We start from the raw sequence: 11,999 nt of genomic DNA, 5'->3' as shown, positions 1-11,999 counted from the left end.
CTGTTTCCTGTGGGAGCGGGACAAGGGTCACAGCCTGGTACTCACAGTTCAATCTGGCTTCATTTTTGAGTTTGTCTTGTCTATCAGGCAACCAGCCAGCCACCTGATCTGGGTTATCAAACCAATAAGGGTTACTGCCCGTCATGCCATGGTAAGGGCACACGGTGGTTGGAGCAACTGTGGGAGATAACACGAACAACATGGAGAAATTCCTGCTGGCAGAAGAGAAGACGTGTTATCACGTGAGAGGGAAGCTGCAGTCCTCTCCAGGCCTGTAGAGTTAGAGTGACACACATAGAAGTGGGAAGGGAATTTGGATTTAAGGGCAAGAGTTATATCAGTCATAGACTAATGTAAAGAGGCCCGTCCGGTCTGCAGCAGCTGTTCTTTCTTTTCTTTATACCGTGCTGCTGTGCGCGTTTAGCTAGTTTCACATATGCATGTGCTTGTGGACTTTTTGGTGGTTTGCAATAATAAAAATGCTAAAACTTGACTTCAAATTAATTCTTATTGTTTCAGTAACGTCACATCAAAATTTAGTATCATACTTGAAAAACAGCTGAGTGCCACATGCACAGATCTGGGCCGACAGTCACTCCCTTAGTGCAAAACTTACAGAGATGCTCTCAGATCAGTTTGTGCTGCTGGCACTGAGACAACATCACCTACCCAGAGACCGGCACTTCCGCTTTTGGCCAAGTATCCAAATGCAGACCTAGGACCTTGGACCATTTTACACCCTGTCTAATTAATTAATGTTATTTAATATTATTTAAACCTTCAACTCCCTGAGACTGATTCCTCAGTCTACCTCAGTCTCTCACAGTATTCTGGTGTTAAAATGTGAAAAATGACTAAAAGCAGTGCTAAACAGTGAAAAGGGTCGCCAGCCAACCTGAGGTGTGCAGGGCTGTAAGTTACTGGGAAGGAATGATGTAATTCCCAGCTGGACCTCATGGTGGCGCAGTTGTCTCACCGTCACTATGAGTAAACACAGCCACAACAGTGAAGAAGCCTATTTAAGCAACTGGTCTCTCTATTAGCTCTGCAACATGTTAAATAACACTTTTTATTTCTATAACACATTCAAATACAGTTTAATTATATTTTATTATGAAGAGTTTATGATGATTCTTGTTAATTCTGTGAAAAATGCGCCTGAAGGTTTTCCAGCTGCTTACACTGATGACTGTTACAGAAAATATATTGTAAGCACTCTGACACAACAGGGAGGAACCTGAAACTGTCTCTTTCTTCATTTTCCAAAACCGCAGTGTGAGACATGATTGCTGAATATTGAATGACTGGCACATTTATTTTTAGGCATGTTGAAAAGGGAGCACAGCAAAACAGAAATTCTTGCAAACTAAAAAAGTTACAAGAACTCTCATGCCAACTCACCCGAGTAGTCTGCTTTCTGTGATATACTGTACATCAGTGCCTGAACACAAATACCCGATCATTCAAATACAGTCATGGGCTCCGTGTCTACACACACGCAGATGAAAATATTTAACATTCAAATCGGTTCAGCACAAAAATCAAAACACAGGTGCTTGAAATCCGCTTCAGCTGAACATTTAGTCTTCACTGTCTGTTACTCTGTCGTCAGAATTACATTATGACTTTATAATGGAATACTGAGCAGGGACTGTCTTCATCTGTTCAAGGACACTCAGACTTCCCTTTAAAGGCGAGACACATTTAAAGTGTCACTCACCACCAAGCACACTCATCATGGTCTCTCAGCTGAGCCCTGTATACTGCAATTTAACCATCACTGAAAATAAATCATGTCAGCTGCTGAAGGGAAATCATTCGCCTGCCTGCTGAGTTCCTGTTAACACTTGTACATGCTTTAGAAAATGTTTGACAGTCACGTAAAGCATATGTGATCTGTAGTTACTGAGTTACAACAGCGCGGGTAGAACCCTCTGACGTGATGCAGCCTTGCATCAGTCACTTATGTGAATCCAAAACTCAGAAAATACGCTGAAATACTGTGGCGGTTTCAGGCCTGAAGGACACTTTTCTTAAAGAAGAGACAACACAAATCAATCTCAAGTGACTCACTTCTGTTTTATACACAAGCTAAACATAGACAACGGAGGAGAAAACCCTGTCACAGCTCCAAAAACAAATGAAAACTCCAGGGTAGCAAAAGAAAAACAATAACTTGGGTCCACAGTTGGACTGTAATGCTCTGTTTGCTCACCAGCAAAGACACAGTGTGCTGTTTAACACAAGAACCACCTTAAAGCTGAGCAAAGCAAGTCCAGCACAAACTCTAAGCTCCATGATATTTGATAGAAACACTGAGGCAGGCCAGGTTGCCAGGCAGAAAACACTCGGCTCTGATGAACACGCCGGCTTTACGTGTGACCTCACATCCTCTGGTTTATCTGTCTGTGCTGACGTAGCTGCAGAGGCTGCTGGGATTCACCTACTCCACCGGAGTCTTGACTGCAGCATAAGTCACATTCTCCTCCTCTCTCACCTGTTTAACACAAACCAGAGGCGTCACATGATTCCGACCATTAACCACATGACGTCCTCAACAGTCCTCGTTGTTTAAATGTACAGGGAGCCTGTGGGTTTCACTGGTTTTCACTGGTCACTGGTTTTCAGTCACATCAGGAACGTTTAGGGAAAACATGCTTTTCAGAGACTCCTCCATGAACACTGAAACATTAAACCACGCTGGGATGAAAGAAGCTGTGTAAAGTCACTCACCTGTTTCTGAACAGAGGCCCTTTGATTAGCATGGCTAACTGTGACGTAGGTCAGGTCGCTCTCCGGCTCATCCTGACTGACAGTCTGAACAACACAGAGGTTTATAAAGTGTAAACATGCAGTTTAATGCAGTGTGTTAGTATTGATCGTGTGCGACAGAGCTTCTCACTAATGTGCTTCAGTATAAACCTTCTTATAGGAGAATTTGATGACTTTGACCTTGCAGGCACACAGAGCACGCCTTGGTTAACAATACATTTGCAATACAACTTACAAAGAGAGAGCATCAAGGCTCCTTCTAATGTCTTAATTTACCAAAAAGTAAGAGCCTGGAGAAGCAACACGACTTCTCCTTTACTCTCAGTCTGTGAACAAACTAAATATTAATATGGATGTAAAGTTAATACTGTGTGTGAGTAAATACAAGAATATTTTAAAAATATGTGTTTGTTTGTGATGTAGCTCAGTGGGTATTTCTCTAGTGATTTCATCATATCAGAAAATTATTAGAAACATTAACATTCTACTCACAGAGGTGTGAACTGGTTTTTGAACACCTGAAAGAAAAGTAAAGATTTTAACAATTAATCTTCAAATCATCGTTCTGTGCACTGTACACATGATGTTCAGGCACAGAGTAACAGAGTAACAGAGTACAGGAAGAGACTGAAAGAAGCCATAGAAACACAGATTCTTCCACCTGAAGAATTATCAGTAATAAAACTCTACAGTGGATTAAATGTAATTTTTCTATTGATAAGTGGCTGTGAGATTAGCACAGTAAGACACTCTGAGCTGGCTTATATAGATAATTAGTCTAATTACTGACATTGTGAACATCTTATTGTTCAAAGTTGACTCATAAATAAATTATCTGAATCCTCTATAATCAACAGCCAGTGACATCTGATGTCAATAGATCAATAATCAGGACAAACATCAGCGCTAAGCAAACATGAGAAGGGGTTAAAAAATAATCATATACACCATCGATCAATCATCTATCATTATCTGTTGTCATGTCTTATTTCTGTGGCTCACCTGACATACTATGACTCATACCAACACATTATTGTATATGATGTACACAATATCAGATGAAAACTAATGCCCTACAGTACTCATACTGTTTCACTGACCTTCTGTCACTTTGGTTCTTTTCCTGCATTTGATGAAAACAGCAACAAGGACGATGAGCAGAACCACGAGCCCGACCACTGCACCAACGATGACGTAGGAGGAATCTGTGGTCCGATCCGTGGAACCTGGTTCTGAAAAAAACTAATCAGTTAATGAAGAACAACATTTAATACTTTTCATATTGCCATTGTTTAGTTAATGTCCTGTGAGAACTTTGCAGAAACTAAAGGACCAAAGCCTCATTAACATCAGTTAAGTGTCTGATTGTCTCTCATCTCACCTGTAAAGATGACTGTGTAGTCAGCTTCTATCAGTATTTTGTTTTTCTCATCAACAAACTGGCAGGTGAATCTTCTGTTGTGAAAACTCTGAAGCTTCACAGTCAGAACAGAGACACACTTCATCTGACTGGTAACCGTGTCTCTGACACTGCGCAGCTCAGCTCCTGTCTCATTCACCCAGCGAAGTCCTTGCCTTACACAAGGATCAGAGTCGCTGTATCTGAACAGAGAGCACTCTAATGTCACTTCACCATCTCTGGTTAGATCAGCATCTGGTGGAGATGGAGAGACTGAGGAAAGAAAACATGTTTACTGTTAACTCAGAGGAAAAACAGTTGACATCTGACAGATGACTCAGCAACTTTACAACAAGATCCTGAGAAGTTTTTCTGTTTGTGTTTCGTTATCATTGTTTCACTGTGTGATTGTCCTGAGGAAACAAATTTAACACGTGACTTCAGATATGACAGTGAACTGAACCTGATGGAATCAAGACCTTTCACTGGTGTTTCAACAAGTCAAACGAGCAAATAAATAAAAGAGGAAAACTGATGAGACTTTATCAGCATCCTGACATGAAGTCACTGTGATCTGAGGAGCTGTACTGTTTTCATGAATCAAGCATCAGGAGCGCTGCAGTCAGCAGTGACCAATCAGATTCGCTCCTTTCTTTCCTTCAGCCTCGTCCACTCCACCTACACCTATTCACTGAGAAGGTCCCTCAGGTTAAGAGACGTCCCAAAACCAGTGAGTTATTCAGTTCCATGAGAGCTGAGGTCTTCAACTGAATCAAAGGGACATCGTCCCCATGGTGATTAGATGAACGATGGGTTTGATAAAGAGCTGCAGTCTTATTTATCCTCTTATTAAAACAAAGGACTGAATGAACTGTTCAGCTCTGAGGTAAATTCATCACTCTTCATTTAATCAGGAATAACACACTGACAGACACCTTGTTCCCTCACTGGATTTGACAGACGTCTCACAAATTGAGACATAGTGGACAAGAAAATAATCAGATTTCAGAGTTTGGCACAATGTTTGTCTCAGAAACATTTGATCAAAGCAGAATTTCCTGCTGTTTATAAGAAAAATCTCAATTATCATTGCACAGTCATCCTTTGTACAAAAGTACAACGACATTGAGGTACTGTCCCACGTCAGTGCAAAAAGAAAGGCGTCCAAATCACAGTATAACAAAATAAAATATATTCAGAATAAAATATACAGTATATACAGATAAATCATGTACAGTGTACAGTGCATCTCAATGAGTTAAACAAGCTCCTGGAAATGAGACTCACCAGTTAAAATATTTAGATTCACAGATGAATCATGGACAGTGCCCTCCCTCAGCCGACAGTTGTAGAAACCAGCATCTTCAGCAGTGATGTTGCTGATGAGCAGAGAGCAGCGAGTGTCCAGACTCAGCCTGGCAGCTCGAACTGAGCTCTGATCAACATTTCCATTCTTAACCTCAGAGAAAGTCTGTGGCTGTACTCTGTTGTATAACCAGGTAATATTGGAGCATGGTGAGTTAGCTGATGATGCCCTGTCACATGGCAGAGTAACATCATGTCCAGGTCTGTGGTAGAGACTGAGCTGTCCACTGATTCCTGCAGACAAGACAAGAAGACATGTTCTGAAAAAAAGTGTCAGACTACAAATATCATCATGTGCATTCAAAATAATGAGTGTGAGGGTTTCATTTTATTCATCTGTTTATTATATATTCAATGTAAACATATCATGGGCTTTAACATTGGCAACCTCAGAGCAGGACTGTGCAAACATACCACCCCCTAGTGGTTGACGTCATATCAGAGAATCATTTTTATTTATGTCTCAATTCACAAACAGAAATGTGATATTTGAATTTTCTGTCAGATTAGTGGAGATGAAATGAAGGTGAAGATCACTGGATGCTGGGCTGAGACCGACACCTGTTATCTCTGACAGATTTTCTGTCTTTGACACCATCTGTATTTTTTCATGAATTCAATAAACCTTTGAGAATGTAAACCTCACTCACCCATAGCTGCTACACAGTTTTCCTTTTGTCACACAAACACTGGCTCAGTTTTACAGGCCTGAAAGGTTGTTAACACTCGTCAGAGTGGGATTTAAACCAGGAAAGGGGTGGTTTGTTACTGCTCACACTTTTATTTAATAGCAGTAAACATGTAACATTTCAGTAAAATGATGATGAAGATTTAAATAAGAAAACAGAACTTTACCTTCAAACTGAAGCACAAACATGAGGATTAATTCCAGTACAGACATTCTGCGTCCTTTCTCTGTCAGCAGGCGAAGACTCTGTCTCTGCTTCCGATCAGGGGGCGACTGTGCTGTTTCCCTTTTTAGATTGACTTCCTGAGTTAAACTGATGATGATGTTAAACAGCATCAATACTCAGACTGTTGTGAGCGTTTAGATCACATCAGACCTTCTTAACAGACTGACTGCAGCTGTGTCAGATTCAAAATTACAAAGACATTCAGTTTGTTTGTTTTTTTTTTAAATATCTGAAGGTGCATTAAAATTGATTTGACTGAACAGATACAGAGCAGAGTAACGGAAATGTCCTCATTTCCATTCTGTCACTTCAATGATTTAGCTAAATGAGGAAGTGTTTGGTAAGAAACCAAAAACAGAACAACAAGCCTAAGAGCTTACAGGCACACGAGCAGCTCTGTGAGACTCACTCTTCGAGGGGGACGTGAATGTCTCCACAAAATGTCCTCTTGGTCTGTCCAGTAGTTGTTGAGACACTTCAGTCTGGACCAAAGTGGTGTCCTGACAGACAGACAGATGTCACCATCCCCAGTGCCACGCAGACTCTGCAAGAAATGTTAATATTAGAACATTATTAGCATCTGATGTGTGTGTTTCCTTTGCTTTATTTTTGTGTTGTATTTATAGAGTCTGTGTGTCTCTGTGCAGATACCATCACACACAGACTCAGAGTCACTTCATTCCACAGGTAGAATTATGTCTCAGTGAGATTTCTCAGAGTTAAAGGACAGTTTCAGATGTAGATAACATGAGGCTCCGTTTTAACAACAGGAGGGCTCTGTGTGTGTGTGTGTGTGTCTCGGCCTTGTCCAGGACAAACTCCATCCACTGTGAGCGTGAAGTATCCGACTCTGACCACAATGCCCCGCCAGGTCCTCTTCCACCGAGTCCGCCATTTTCGATCGCCATATTGCAGCGCCATGTTTCTACAGTAGCCCAGAAAGGACAAACCAAACACTGGCGGGCCCTTCGCGTTTTTACGTTACCTGAAGGCCACCACAGGTTCTCGTGCACTCTTGGAAAGGGACGGTAGAAGCCACTAAATCCTACACACTAGATAAACGAAACACGAGGAAATTTTAAAAATAAACATATAAAATTAGATTTTAAAGAGTAAAATAAGAAAGAAAATAACCACAGGCTGAAAGTGAATAAAACCAGGCAGAGCTCTTCCTCTGCGTGTCTGAGGCCGCAGCCTGTGCCTCTGGGTACATCACATACATAACAGATGCAGCGCGCCCCCCTGTGGTTAAAGTTGTTACTTCACTCTTTCCATTTGTGCTGCTGTTCAACACAACACTCAGCATGTTAATGACCATTCTTTATAGCATAACGTGTGTTATAACTTTAGATATGTTCATACATATGTTTGTGTTTAATCCATGTAACTATTAATGTTTAAATGAATAATGTGGACAAATGGAAATGCAAGATAAAGTTATTTAATCCATATAGCACTTTTTTTTTGGTTCAAAGGTTGAAACTGTAGGAGGTTGATGTAGGCAATGGTCATGAACGTGTCGTTTAAAAAATAAAAAGTTTGACTTATGATGGTTCAAACTCAGCAGCCAGTTTGACCAAAGACTTCTTTAACCACAGAGCACACAGTCACAGACTTGATAACAGCTTTTATTGCAGAAGCTAAATGTGATGAAGGATCTGAAAGCCTAAATGATGTGCAGTAAATGCTTCTGCTATGGAGGAATAAAATATGTCCTCTGATAGCTTGTTGTTAGAAAACCCACAACATGGTGCTAGCGTTCCTCGATGCCTCCACCTCTCAGTGACAGCAGCAGACCTCGGTTGTAGTAAGATCAGAACTGTGAAAGTATGAACATGGCTTTGAACTTAAAACTTGGTTCAGTGACTCATGTAAAATGATTGTGTTAACGTTTGACTTTCTGGTGAGTTGAAGTTGGTGTGGAGGTTGCTGATCAGTGCAGGCCGTTAGCAGCAGAAAATGCTTCTTCATTTTCATACTTTGCTTCATCACCATCATTATTTACCTGTGAAATACAACAGAATGAATGACACTCAGAAAAACTGTTTCAAAGGAACAAACTGTTGATGTTTCTACCAGAGAGACTGAAGCCTCTGTGGTCGCAGAGGTAACAACTGACTAAAATAATACTGGTTTCTTTTCAACTCACATTGTTCTCAGTCACTTTTGTCATGAGAACAATGTACAGCCATAAATTGTAGATTTTGTCCCCTATCAATTACAGTGACAGTGTATTATGAAGAAACCTCTTTAGTGCCAGTGTAAACAGCAAAACCTCATTTTAAGGCACAACTGAAAAACTGTGAAATCATCCTTTAAGTGCAGGACCTGTTCTTATAATGAAGTACTTTTTAAAGTACTGATATTGGTGAGAAACAGACACACATCAGTTTACTCTAACAGAAACAAAACAACCAGAGACTGAAAGAGAACATCATAAACCACATGATACAAATAAGTGGATCTTTATTTGCTTTTGAAGCAGAAGGTTTGAGCACTTCAGCGATACTTGAACTTACAGCCGGAGGTACGACAGAGCACAGAAACACAGTAAATCCTAATCTACCACATGAAGATCTGCTCAGTCACACATTACCAAAAGCAACATTTAACTGTTTTGGTTTAAAACATTCAAAAATAAAATAAGAAGAAATAACAGTTTGTTCTGAAGTCATGCTGCTGTTGCTGACGTTTGCTGGCTGATGAGCTTGCCCTGTCCCGTCCAGCCTTGTAATATCACTTTGTACCTCAGGAGGTGATAATGAGTCACTGTTGCCTCCAGTCTGCCCTCAGTCAGCATGAGAGGATAAAGAAGTGCTAACTGAGAGTGGCTTTTTACTCCCTGGACAAAAATCAAAGGAGAGAAAGGATTAAAATAAAAAAATTAGATTTCTTTAAGCGGACCTCTCATGGTCTGAATTTCCTCACCTCTGTTTCCTCTGATGACAACAACAGTGATTAGAATCATTAGGATCAGTGCTGAAATACGCAGAGTCAACATGATGTATCTCAGAGGAGGCCAATCTGTGGAACCTGGTTCTGAAAAAAAAAAAAAGAAATCCATTAATAAAGAACAACATTTAATACTTTTCATGTTGCCATTGTTTAGTTAATGTCCTGTGAGAACTTTGCAGAAACTAAAGGACCAAAGCCTCATTAACAGCAGTTAAGTGTCTGATTGTCTCTCATCTCACCTGTAAAGATGACTGTGTAGTCAGCTTCTATCAGTACTTTGTTTGTCTCATCAACAAACTGGCAGGTGAATGTTCTGTTGTGAAAACTCTGAAGCTTCACAGTCAGGACAGAGACACACTTCATCTGATTGGTAACCGTGTCTCTGACACCTTCACCGAGCAGCTCAGCTCCTGTCTCATTCACCCAGCGAAATCTGTTCCTTACACAACGATCAGAGGTGTTGTATCTGAACAGAGAGCACTCTAATGTCACTTCACCATCTCTGGTTAGATCAGCATCTGGTGGAGATGGAGAGACTGAGGAAGGAAAACATGTTTACTGTTAACTCAGAGGAAAAACAGCTGACATCTGACAGATGACTCAGCAACTTTACAACAAGATCCTGAGAAGTTTTTCTGTTTGTGTTTCGTTGTCATTGTTTCACTGTGTGATTGTCCTAAGGAAACAAATTTAACACGTGACTTCAGATATGACAGTGAACTGAACCTGATGGAATCAAGACCTTTCACTGGTGTTTCAACAAGTCAAATTAGCAAATAAATAAAAGAGGAAAACTGATGAGACTTTATCAGCATCCTGACATGAAGTCACTGTGATCTGAGGAGCTGTACAGTCAGCAGTGACCAATCAGATTTGCTCCTTTCTTTCCTTCAGCCTCGTCCACTCCACCTACACCTGTTCACTGAGAAGGTCCCTCAGGTTAAGAGACGTCCCAAAACCAGTGAGTCACTGGTTTTGGGACTGAATCAAAGGGACATCGTCCCCATGGTGATTAGATGAACGATGGGTTTGATAAAGAGCTGCAGTCTTATTTATCCTCTTATTAAAACAAAGGACTGAATGAACTGTTCAGCTCTGAGGTAAATTCATCACTCTTCATTTAATCAGGAATAACACACTGACAGACACCTGGCTCCCTCACTGGCTTTGACAGACATCTCACAAATAGAGACATAGTGGACAAGAAAATAATCAGATTTCAGAGATTGGCACAATGTTTGTCTCAGAAACATTTGATCAAAGCAGAATTTCCTGCTGTTTATAAGAAAAATCTCAGTTATCACTGCACAGTCATCCTTTGTACAAAAGTACAACGACATTGAGGTACTGTCCCACGTCAGTGCAAAAAGAAAGGCGTCCAAATCACAGTATAACAAAATAAAATATATTCAGAATAAAATATACAGTATATACAGATAAATCATGTACAGTGTACAGTGCATCTCAATGAGTTAAACAAGACTCACCAGTTAAAATATTTAGATACACAGATATGTCATGTTCAGTGTCCCTCCTCAGCCGACAGGTGTAGAAACCAGCATCTTCAGCAGTGATGTTGTTGATGAGCAGAGAGCAGCGAGTGTCCAGACTCAGCCTGGCAGCTCGAACTGAGCTCTGATCAACATTTCCATTCTTAACCTCAGAAAAAGTCTGTGACCGAGCTCTGTTGTATAACCAGTTAATACTGGAGCATGTGGAGTTAGCTGATGATGCCCTGTCACATGGCAGAGTAACATCATGTCCAGGTCTGTAGTAGAGACTGCGTTGTCCACTGATTCCTGCAGACAAGACAAGAAGACATGTTCTGAAAAAAAGTGTCAGACTACAAACATCATCATGTGCAATCAAAATACTGAGTGTGAGGGACAACACATTCATTTTATTCATCTGTTTATTATATATTCAATGTAAACATATCATGGGCTTTAACATTGGCAACCTCAGAGCAGGACTCTGCAAACATACCACCCCCTAGTGGTCGATGTCATATCAGAGGATCGTTTTTATTTATGTCTCAATTCACAAACAAAAATGTGATATTTGAATTTGGCTGAGACCAACACCTGTTATCTCTGACAGATTTTCTGTCTTTGACACCATCTGTATTTTTTCATGAATTCAATAAACCTTTGAGAATGTAAACCTCACTCACCCATAGCTGCTACACAGTTTTCCTTTTGTCACACAAACACTGGCTCAGTTTTACAGGTCAAAAAGTTTGTTAACACTCATCAGAGTGGGCTTTAAACCAGGAAACGGGTGGTTTGTTACTGCTCACACTAACTTTTATTTAATAGCAGTAAACATGTAACATTTCAGTAAAATGATGATGAAGATTTAAATAAGAAAACAGAGTTTTACCTTCAAACTGAAGCAGAAACATGAGGATTAATTCCAGCACAGACATTCTGTGTCCTTCCTCTGTCAGCAGGTGAAGGCTGTGTCTCTGCTTCCGATCTGTGGGTGACAGTGCTGTTTCCCTTTTTAGATTGACTTCCTGAGTAAAAGTTAAGTAAAGTTAAACAGCATCAATACCCAGACTGTTGAAAGTGAGAGTTAAGATTAATGGAAAT

General features: G+C 40.4%; 2 protein-coding genes across 2 annotated transcripts; both read right to left on the bottom strand.

The window, feature by feature from the left end:
• Positions 1-2,060: 2,060 nt before the first annotated feature.
• Positions 2,061-6,907, bottom strand: LOC121200039. The gene is made up of 8 exons (XM_041065084.1): positions 6,860-6,907; positions 6,392-6,537; positions 5,459-5,770; positions 4,154-4,444; positions 3,873-4,004; positions 3,265-3,290; positions 2,734-2,817; positions 2,061-2,497 (listed from the first exon to the last, which is right to left on the bottom strand). The coding sequence occupies exons 2-8, from the start codon at positions 6,435-6,437 to the stop codon at positions 2,444-2,446; spliced, it is 945 nt and encodes a 314-aa protein (XP_040921018.1). The 5' UTR covers positions 6,438-6,537; positions 6,860-6,907; the 3' UTR covers positions 2,061-2,443.
• A 1,992-nt stretch (positions 6,908-8,899) lies between these two features.
• Positions 8,900-11,863, bottom strand: LOC121200038. Its single transcript, XM_041065083.1, has 5 exons — positions 11,788-11,863; positions 10,893-11,204; positions 9,645-9,941; positions 9,379-9,489; positions 8,900-9,292 (listed from the first exon to the last, which is right to left on the bottom strand). The coding sequence occupies exons 1-5, from the start codon at positions 11,831-11,833 to the stop codon at positions 9,240-9,242; spliced, it is 819 nt and encodes a 272-aa protein (XP_040921017.1). The 5' UTR covers positions 11,834-11,863; the 3' UTR covers positions 8,900-9,239.
• Positions 11,864-11,999: the final 136 nt, after the last annotated feature.

The sequence above is a fragment of the Toxotes jaculatrix genome, chromosome 19, assembly GCF_017976425.1.
Source record: "Toxotes jaculatrix isolate fToxJac2 chromosome 19, fToxJac2.pri, whole genome shotgun sequence".
Lineage (NCBI taxonomy): Eukaryota > Metazoa > Chordata > Actinopteri > Toxotidae > Toxotes > Toxotes jaculatrix.
This window is presented reverse-complemented; position numbering and strand designations above follow the sequence as displayed.

Excerpts from the sequence above, each read along its gene's own strand:
- LOC121200039 (XM_041065084.1), bottom strand. The coding sequence starts at position 6,437 with ATGTCTGTACTGGAATTAATCCTCATGTTTGTGCTTCAGTTTGAAG. Across the intron at positions 4,445-5,458 it reads GAATCTAAATATTTTAACTG|TCTCTCCATCTCCACCAGAT; the intron begins GTGAGTCTCATT and ends TTCTTTCCTCAG. Across the intron at positions 2,498-2,733 it reads GGGCCTCTGTTCAGAAACAG|GTGAGAGAGGAGGAGAATGT; the intron begins GTGAGTGACTTT and ends TGTGTTAAACAG.
- LOC121200038 (XM_041065083.1), bottom strand. The coding sequence starts at position 11,833 with ATGTCTGTGCTGGAATTAATCCTCATGTTTCTGCTTCAGTTTGAAG. Across the intron at positions 9,490-9,644 it reads CTACACAGTCATCTTTACAG|AACCAGGTTCCACAGATTGG; the intron begins GTGAGATGAGAG and ends TTTTTTTTTCAG. Across the intron at positions 9,293-9,378 it reads TGTCATCAGAGGAAACAGAG|GGAGTAAAAAGCCACTCTCA; the intron begins GTGAGGAAATTC and ends ATTTTTGTCCAG.